The following is a 10171-nucleotide window of genomic DNA, read 5'->3' on the forward strand; positions in this document are numbered from 1 at the left end:
TGAACCGCTTCAAATTCGTTTCTCTGTTGTCTCACTGATGGGAGTTGGTGCCTTTCCAGTGAGACAAATTTCAGATGTTGGGTTGCTTGAGTTCTGGTTCTGGTCATAGTGACTGATATATGCACATGTGTGGGCTTGCTTGATTTTCTGTGCTATTTACCTTTTGGGTTCAAGAGTGTAATTTTCTTTGAATTATATTCACCCTGATTTATTTCACACCTCAAAAAGTTACTGGGTTGGGACCAAAGTATTCTGCTGCTGTTCTGTTGTTTTAATTTTCAAGTGAAATCAGGAAATATTTATGTAAGAGTTGCATCTGAGAGCAAGATTGAAATCTGTTTGTGTGCTAGTGGTAACAGGGATGTATTCCAGAGTTTGAGTAGCTGAACCAGAGACCTTTTCTTTTCCCAGCAACTACCCTCTGGTGCTTGGCTGGCAAAGCAGGTCATGCCTGCTTGCCAAGCAAGAGCTCTACAAAAGCTCTTTCTGTTGTCCTCACTGCACATTTCTCAGAGCCTGAGCAATTAAGCAAGGAGAGGGTTTTTGAGACAAAGGGCAACATAGCTTCAGAAAAATCAATATTATAAATGCATCTGAAAAACACAGAGGAAAACGGCTGTCAGAAAGCATGTGTGATTGATTATTCTAGCCTTGAAGAGTACATTTTCCTGGTCTTCACTGGCTTCTTTTGGCATGTAGTGCAGTTTTAAAACTCCGTTTTCTGGCTGTCTTCCAAACCTGCTTTCCTATTCCAAATATGGATTCCTATTACCTCCCTGCTCCTCAGTTACCTTCTAACCAATTATCGGGCTTCTGTGGTTACTACTGCTACTACTACTAGTGTGTAACTTCCAACACTAACTGTAGCCTTTTTCTCTTTGTAATGTTAAATAGCATCTCCAAATATCTCCCTATTGTTGTTTTGGGGTTTTTTTTGGTACCATCACCTGGAGCTTTAAAAATCTGTTCTATAGTATTGAAATTAACATGCTTAAAAGTCTGCCTTTATGTAATTTTTAGTACCTTAAAGTCAAGATGCTTTGGAAAAAATCGTTTTATCTTAAATTTTCTTTTGCCCCTTGTCAGCTTGGTAGCTTGATTTTTATCCAAATTGAGTGGCTGCTGTCCTTGTTTCGCATTCTCTGCTGCAGTCTCATGTGTGGTGAATAAAAGGATAAAAAGCGCTTTTTAAGTAGTCAAAGAGCTATCAAGATCTAAGATCTTGGAAGTCATGATCTTGAGCATCTAGGACTGTTTCTCAAGACCTCTTTTACAAAAACCATGTTATTTTATTCTCTCTGACTTACATAAGTTTTAATATAAACTTGAAAAAACACGATGTTGGGCAGATCACTGCAATCAGCAGTGAAAATTTGGGAATGCATCTAGTAGGAGCTAGTGACCTTCTAAATAAATTGTATTGTAGAAGGTTTTTGGGTTTGATCACTCTGGTTCACACAGGTTCCTTTCCATTGTTCCAGGTTATTTGGGAAAGAGGATGAGGTTTAGAATATTGTTCAGTTCGAAAGCAGTCTGAGTAAGAGAACAGAAATACAGGAAACAAACAAGCACATTCTCCTGAAAAGGGAATCTGGACTTTGGAGAAAGGGTTTGAGAGAGGTTCTAATGTACCTTTCAAGTTCCTCCATTTTCTTCTATCTAAAATTGTTAGAAACTATGAAAGGGAAAAACCTGCTGATCTGTGATTGATGATGTGTTACTCATTTGGATTGGTTTTTCTTTTTCTTTCTTTTCTTTTTAAATCCTGTCTCCCCCCCTACTTTACAGACTTACCAACAGCTACAACTGATGCATAAGGCATTTGCAAAGCACAATAAAATGAGGAAAGAATGTGAGAATGGAAAAGGTACTCTGGGATAAAAATTTTCGTTTTTTTTCCTTGTGGGTGAAAAGGGAGTATCATTGTATGCTAGTATATTTTCTCTGTCTCCTTATTTTCAGACTGAATAAAAACTAAGTGAACTATGTTCGCTTGGAATATTAATTCAGTTTTTTTCCCAGCTAAACATTACTTTGGAATACCTTCTGGTCAAATATGTGCTTGGCTGATAAGTGAAAGTAGTCTTTTAGGGCAGAGGAGAGATTGGGTGAGATTCTAACCCACCTGTGTTAGTGCTGTAAACTATTCTATGCCTAAGAAAGAGTAGCTGGGAAATGAACCTGATGAACTTGATACTCTCTCCAGACTACTTGGTGTGCTATCACAATTCAGGGCAGTCGTGGCCCTGAAAGCCTTTTCGCTGTGTTGACATAATTGCCCATGGGCCACTTTCACTGTGAGGAACTCTTCCTCCTTGACTGAAATGGGAGTTTTCTTGGGTTTTGTTCTCTGCAGGAGCTGTGCTGGGTCTCTGTTACTTAAATCATTTGCTTTTGAGCTCAGTGCTGCAAGTTGAAAGTGTTGAAGACCTCTTAGATCAAATAGTGGGAATGTTTTTGGATGCTACAATATGATGCTGTTGTTCACCTGTCCTTCAGCTGCTATTTGAGCTCCCAGCTATCCAGACCAGAAGAAGCAGAAGAGCAGCTGCTGTTAATGATTCAGTATTTGCATTTATTTGATAGGCTTTGATCGTCATCTTCTGGGTCTCCTGCTCATAGCACAGGAGCAAGGACTGCCAGTGCCAGAACTCTATGGGGATAAGGCCTTCACAGCCAGGTAATTCATATTCTTGTCCTGTGGGGAGTTGTGTCCCTCAACCCTTGATTGTATACCAAGGCCTTTTTTACATTGGCCTTGTGCGTGCTGATTTCTTGATCTCTACAACAAAATAACTGTTTTGTAAAACGCACTTTGTCTTAAATTGTCTTTAAAAGTGCTGCTTTTGTTTTGTGTTGTTTTGCAGTGGAGGAGGTGGGAATTTTGTCCTTTCAACTAGTCTGACTGGCTACACTAGGTTTAGTGGATCTGCACTCCCTATGGTACAACATGGCTATGGCTTTTTTTATTCAATTAGAGATGACAGGTAAGGATATAATTTCAATTTGGATATGGTTCTGCATTTGTCACAGAGGGAAAGGCGGCCAACAGCTAGAATGAAGAAAGGAAAATACCAAAGAAATATGGCTGAATGTGTCAGAAGAGGTTGAGAAGTGAGGTACATGAGAATAGAGGCATTGGCATTCTGGGAAAGCATGTGTGGGAGGCAGGATGAGTGGTGGAGGGCAGGTGAGCACCAAGATACTGACAAGAAGCAGAAATAAAGAGTAGGGAAGGTGAAAGAAGGGAGCAGCAAAAGGAGTTAACTTTAAAATAGGCTGTCATTTCAGAGATTATTTGGAACATATAAAGGGGTTTTTTGGCTGAGCTAGAGCAGATGAGAGGACAGGTGAGCACACTGCCCATCGTTCTTGGCAGTGACACACATCTCGACTCAAACCAGACCTTTTTGACAAGGAGAGGCTAAAACATTTGGGTTCACTTCTCCAAAAATCATATGATTTGAAAAGATCGAACTTTGGCTTACTTCTTATGGACAAAAATTACTGCTTTTTAGTGAAATCTAAAACTACTTTGGTTAGAATGTGTAGAGATAAATTGCTGTTTTAGGTGTAATTCAAATTATGTCTTCCTAAAGCTAAGCATGGGTTTGTGTGCCCATTCAAATCAGTTTGAGAATACAAGCCATTAATACTTTGATCTATGGCTGTCTTAAAATAAATAGAACTAAATCAAGATATACCTTTTATTAGATAAATAGAAAGAAGTACCTAAAACCTTAAACTAGTTGTAGAAAAAGAAGAAATATAATTCACTGCATTTTCAGATGTAAGCAGAAAAGTTGGTCACCGTGTATGTAGTAATGGGTATTTAAATCAAAGTGTCTGATTTCAAGATCTGTCAACATTATTGCTTACTGAAGGTACTAGGGATCAGAGTCCTTCTTTAATGTTGAGACTGTGTTTATGTGACAGTCTACTTAAGAATTTATGTCAGTAATTCCACATCTCAGGAAAATTTGTATGACTTTATCCTAGACCTTCACAATTAAGAGTGGTGATTTCACTGTTTTCTATATTGATAGGATTGTTACTACCTGTTCTTCTTGGAAATCCTGTCCAGAGACTGATGCAGAAGTGCTGTGCAGAACTCTGTTCCAGTGTTTTCATGCCATGCTGCAGTTAACAGTTACAGCTCAGCTGTAAGCTCAATAATGATGTAAGAGGCTTTGCAAGCTCACAAGTTACATGTAGTACTTAAAAATGAAATGCTACTCAAGAGTACTCTTACATTCAAGACATTTAATGATCTATGTGACATGTACCTATTTTTATGAGATTTACTGTGGTAACAGTACCCATTTAAGAATAATGTAGCCATTTGCAACAGCAATGCAAGCAGTAGTACCTTACCTGTGTAGAACTATGCAATATTAAAATATGCCACAACAATGCAAACATACTTAGGGATGGGGTGTTGGAGTGGAGAATTGATGGGTGACTTGTATTTATGACCTTAGTAGTCATGTGTAGAATAGTTTGTAGTCTACTGATAGTGTTTATGGCAGTGGAGCACTTAACTGTGTACTTAAAAGTAACCACACTATCCTCTTATGTGATTATGCTTCCTATTCATAGTGGTTTATGAAACAGAAGGGCTGCCTCCATCAGGTTATGTGGTACTTTATAAGTTATCTTTCATTTTTTACTATCAGGATTATACCAAATAAATGCTGCATCCATGAACGGGGATGTTCCCACTACATTTGTAGTATGAGAGCACTACAGTTTGAAGTATTTTGAAAAAGAATTACTCAATAATAAAGACAGAAAGCAGCATGAGTTTCAAATTTCTCAGTTTTCATTCTCTAGTGAACTGTGAATACCTGCTGCTTTACGCTAATAATGCACAATAAAAGTAAGCACTAAATACAGTTTGATATGGTTCTCAGGATTTTAATACTTGATTCCTCTGAGCAGCTTTGTATTTTCCTATTACAGAAATAAAATTTTCTAAAAATCAACTTTGTATTTATTGATTTATGGCTGGACTGTGTAACATTGTGTAGGAGCATTGTGAGAGAGATGATCTTGGAGACAGGTGAATTTGAAACAGAGATTTTGAAGTACTCGTTTCTTCTCTAGCTTTTAGAGTTTCAGAGAGATCAAATACTATTATTTATTTTACAGAAACAACTCAATTTTCAGCTAACATGGAACCAGTCTCTTTGCCCTCTGGAAGCTCTGTTGCATATTTTTTGTCCACAGTAGCAAGAATACTTCCCCTTTTTATTTCCTCCCTTAATACCTGACACTTCTCTACAGTCTGGGGTATGTTACACTGTGTCTTGTTGCCTCAAAAAATGGTCTCCTCATTTCAGCCTTTTGTTTCCTTGCCTTTACTGAGCTATCTGTATGTCTTGTCTCAGTTACATATGACAGGCATCCAATGTTTCATAGTTTGAGATCTTCCAAAACTCTGTATATACAGAGAAAGAATCCATCCCTGTTCTGCAGTGCTTATGATAACCCACCCTCTTTCTCAGAGGTAAATGACTTTCTGAAATCTCATGGGCAGTGAAGCCTGTGTCTTTATGATGCTGTGATTTCTGTGAGATAGATTAGGATTTTGGATCAAGCTATGCCTGATGATTTTTATTCTTTATTTTAATAAGTTCTCTCTGATAGTTACAACCTTTCACCTCCCTCAATTGTGATAAGGGCAGTTTGCTTTGAACATTCATTCAAAAAAGCCTGAAGTCTGAAGAAGGGTGTAATTTTGCATTTATTTGCATTTATTTTCCATACACCTACTCCTGCCTTTCTGAGGATTTCTGGGAACATGGAAACCCTGACAGAAATAAAGAAAAAGGGCAACATTTTCAGAAAGTGAATCATTGAGAAAATGGCATTCAATCAGCAGCATAAGCAGAATTTCCTGTTCAGCTGAGACAGTTTTGAGTCTTGCCTAGAGAAACTGAAGCCAGAAGTGTATCCAGGGAGAACAAATTTAAATTGTGTGAGTTGTTAGAGCTACTTGTTATGTGCTGTGGATGCATGAATTCATGAATGTGGTATTAATTTCCTTGTTGTGTAAAGCATTTCATCTCCAGTGCCTCTGCCCTCAAAGCCTCTCCCTGTTTTTGTACCCTTCTTCATGGGCACAGGTGCTCTGTGCTGCAGAGCTGCTCTCCGTGCCTGGAGCTCTCCACCCAGTCCTTTGCTTTCAATTTGGCAAGCCAGTGAGGTTTTTTCAGGACTGCTGTGTACTCTTTAATTTGAGTAACTATGAATTTTGTGCTGGTGGAAGAGGGTTGGGCACTTAAAGCAAATGTACTTCAGTTATTTACTAGTTACGGGTTTTAAGGAAACTATTTATGGAATTGTACCAAAACCACGTGTAGTGAAACATCCTTAATAGTCTCATCTAAAAGACTGAATCTGCCATATAGCTGCGCTTCAGCAGCTGGTAGTGCTCACTCTCGTGCATTTCATGTCCCACTTTGAACACTGACCAGAGAATAGTAGATGCCTTTTTCAGTCCAGAACTGCTGCTGATTCTTTCTCTCTACAACCTTGCACTCTGAACCACAGCAATCTTGTCTGCATTTTGGATGGTGGAGAGGTGGTGAGCTATCATGGTGCATGTGTGACCTTTTCTGTCTTGAACTGACGCTTCCTGACAGTCTCCACAATGGAAAAACCAAAAGGTGAATTAAAAACGAATCCAGCTGCTGTTCCCACCTGTGGTGCTTCTAGTCTGTTACCTGTGATAGAGCAATGACAGAGGTGATGCTTCTATGGCCTTGGAGGTGAAAAACTTTATCCTGATGACTAGTTCAGATTCCTGTTTGTACATCTGGGATGGGGGACAGGAGACAGACAGTGCTCACTGTATTTTCACTTGCCCCAGAAGTCAGGTCAAGCAGACTTTTCCAGGGTCCCAGCCTGGCCTTTTTTTACTGCTTCAAGCAGATCTTAGTTGGTTAGTTTTAGGAACTGTCCCAAACAAATTGGCCTGTCTTATTTGACAAGTCATGCACTTTCTGACTCACTTTGAGCAACATGGAAAACTGCTCCAAGTCCCATTCATTGAATAATTACAACTTAATCCCCCAAAGCGTCCATACAATCAAATAACATGCTGGATAATTTTGTATTTCAGTTTTTAACCTCTAAGAAAGCATGTACTTGGTCTAAACACTTAACACCCACTCAGGACCTCAGTTTCTTGGTGTTTATGTTCATTTTAAAAAAGAATATTTCAATATATATATTTTTAAGAAGCGTTCTGTAACTTGTATGGCACTTGCAAACTTTGTGCAGATAAAAGCTCAGGTTTTTTTCCTGATTCAAGGTAACAACAATGCAAACATTTTCCTTGGCTGCTGAAGCAGTCTGTGTGTGGAAGCAGATATTCAACACCAGAAAAAAAAATTATATGGGTATTTCTAGACATAATCCGATGGAGGACTGCAGTAGAAGTGTTTCTACATCCTGTTCAGAGCATAGTCACAACATTTGTGGATATGCTGCTATTAAATATATCCAATTAGACTGAATTATAGCAGTGAAGTGGAGACAGCACACATTTTCGCGATGAGAGTTTATTTTCCATTGGTCTTGTGTAAGCTGCCACGAGGAAAATGCTATGGAGTTGTCTCGGCTGTGGGAGCCCAGTCACGAAACACTGAACAAGCCCACATCACCTGCAAAGGCCTTTGGAACTGCAGGGTAAACATATGTCCGCACTCAAAAGCAACCAGTGATTTGGAGCTTGCCTATAAAGAAATTACCTTTCATGGGCTATATTCTCAGCATGTTTTGAAAATCAAAATTTTTCCAAACTCCTAAAGGAGAAATTCCACACCCAATGCCATCTAAAACTCCTAAAGGAGAGCCACTGGCCATTCCTAAAAATGTAGAGACATTTTCCTGGCTTATACAGCAGTGTGGTATCTAATCCCTATTCATTTTATACCTTTGAAAATCTTCCTGTTTTGCACAGAAGAAAAACAGTAGAAGTTCTCAAAAATTATTAACTAAGCTAGGTACCTAACTGTGATTGAAAACTAGAGGAAGCTCATGCATTAATTTTCTTAATGTTCCCAAACATTAAGAGAATCTACTTCTAGCTAATTAATATCAACAGCAAGTCTTATATAAGCAACAGTTGGTTTCGCCTTGGTCAGGAATCTAGAAAATCAAAACTCAATATGTAAAGCATCTTGGTAATCAGTGTTGTAAAGTATATTCATTAAGCACTAAATTCACTACAGCTCATAATTTAGTTTCAAAGTACTCATTTTGTGGGAGAAGAAAATTTAGAATTATCCACTAGATATGTGACTATATCACTAGATATGTCTAGAAAACCAGCCAGTATGCGGGACTGAAGCTCAATTCTTTCTCACTTTCTGTTACCCATGTCAGATTTGTACTCTGTGGAATCCCACTGCCTTCACAGAAGCTCCTCATAGTATCTGTACCACTCTGAGTTGTTGCTCATGGATTGTACCAGGAGCTACTCGATTCATTAGGTAAGTGTATGACAAATTCTGCTGCTCATAAAGAAGGCATGAAATTCATTTGCTCTCTTTTAACTATGTCATTTCTGTCAATTTCAATGAGCATAGGTTTTTTTTACTTCTGGTGTGTGAAGATGGCATTTCTCCACAGGCAGTATTCCAGGAAGAACCTCGCTTTTAAAAAAAGTAGATTTCTACCTAGAGTTAAAAGTAGATGCTTGAAACTTATTTTCCTTCAAGTTTGCTTGATATACTGAGAGTAAAACATTTTGCTGAATTGCTATGGAAGGACGTATGGTTTAAATACTGCCAGAAACTGGTGATCTGCAAAAAACTGTTTCGATGAATATAGTCTGCCAAAACCAGATATTCAGGTCATCGCTTAACAGTCATGTAACTCTTCTGACAAATACTCTCCAAGGAAGTTGGCATGAGATGATAATCACCTGTAAGCACCATGGCTATGAAAAACTTTGAAATATTTCAGTGCATTAGAATGCACTCAACAAGTTTACTAATTCGGCAAAACTTTGTGAATAATTAGAGGCAGTGTAATGAATTTTTTTTCTTTGTTACCTTATCATGTAAAGAAGAACACATTTCTTTTTTTTAACACATTTATTCTTTTAAAAATAAACTTTTCTAACTTCTTACTTCAATGTGTAATGGAACACATCTACGCTTGTGAATCATCAGCCCTTATTGTAAATGTAGAAAACAGCTTGGAAGCGAACATGGCTCAATCTCCAACTCAGTAAGAAGAAGGGAAAGCCTAGAAGCTCTAAGTATGGGAGCTAACCTCCAAAAACTTAACTCTACCCATGAAGTTAGTAAATCCTTCTTTCCACATCACTACTTCTATATAAGAAGTAGAATACATGCTTAGACAATCTACAAAAAAGAAACACAACAGACTAAGTACCATAGAATCACAGAATAATTAAGGTTGGAAAAGACTTCTAGGATCGTTGAGTTCAACCACGTAATCAGCACTGCCATTTTCACCACTAAACCACGTCTTAGTCTCACATATCTACATGGTTTTTTGAACACTTTCAGGTTTGGTGACTCAACCACTACCCTTAGAAGCCTATTCCAATGCTCAACAGCCCTCTCAGTAAAGAAATCTTTCCTAATATCCAATCCAGTGGCTTTCTAGGATGGGGGGACCACATCAGTGGACAAGGGAAGGGCTACAGATGTCATTTATTTAGACTTCTGTAAAGCCTTTGACATGCCCCCCCCCCCCGAACATTCTTCTCTGTAATTTGGAAAGACATGGATTTGATGAGAGGACCATTAAATGGATAAGAAATTGGTTGAGTGGACGCATCCAAGAGGGCAGTGATCAAGGGCTCAGACCTGATGGAAATCGAGAGACCAGTGGTGTCCCTCGGGGGTCTGTATTTGGACCAGTGTGATTTAATATCTTCATTAATGACACAGACAATGAGATCGAGTGCACGCTCAGCAAGTCTGCAGATGACACCAAGCTGAGTGGTGCAGTTGACACACCTGAGGGACAGGATGCCCTCCAGAGGGACCTGGAGAAGCTCAAGAAGTGGCCCTTGGGAATCTCACGAGGTTCAACAAGACCAAGTGCAAGGTGCTGCACCTGGGCTGGGATAAGGCCCAGTATCCATCCAGACTGGGGGATGAAGGGATGTGGAGCAGCCCTGCCC

General features: G+C 39.0%; 1 protein-coding gene across 3 annotated transcripts in view; it reads left to right on the forward strand.

The window, feature by feature from the left end:
* The window catches only part of CROT (carnitine O-octanoyltransferase), a 15657-nt gene extending 10672 nt beyond the window's left edge, over nucleotides 1–4985 (forward strand). Inside the window, exons 12-15 of one of the 3 annotated variants that reach the window (XR_001860287.1) lie at nucleotides 1789–1867; nucleotides 2587–2680; nucleotides 2868–2987; nucleotides 4047–4193. Coding sequence is in view for 1 of the 3 variants with exons in the window: in XM_008629888.2 (XP_008628110.1) it covers nucleotides 1789–1867; nucleotides 2587–2680; nucleotides 2868–2987; nucleotides 4047–4167 (414 nt within the window). In the remaining 2 variants the exon portion in view is untranslated. Of the gene's footprint in view, nucleotides 1–1788; nucleotides 1868–2586; nucleotides 2681–2867; nucleotides 2988–4046 lie in introns of those variants that run through there. The other 2 variants (XM_008629888.2, XR_001860286.1) reach the window with 2 other exon arrangements.
* Nucleotides 4986–10171: the final 5186 nt, after the last annotated feature.

The sequence above is a fragment of the Corvus brachyrhynchos genome, unplaced genomic scaffold (assembly GCF_000691975.1).
Source record: "Corvus brachyrhynchos isolate BGI_N302 unplaced genomic scaffold, ASM69197v1 scaffold142, whole genome shotgun sequence".
In the NCBI taxonomy this organism is placed as follows: Eukaryota; Metazoa; Chordata; class Aves; order Passeriformes; family Corvidae; genus Corvus; species Corvus brachyrhynchos.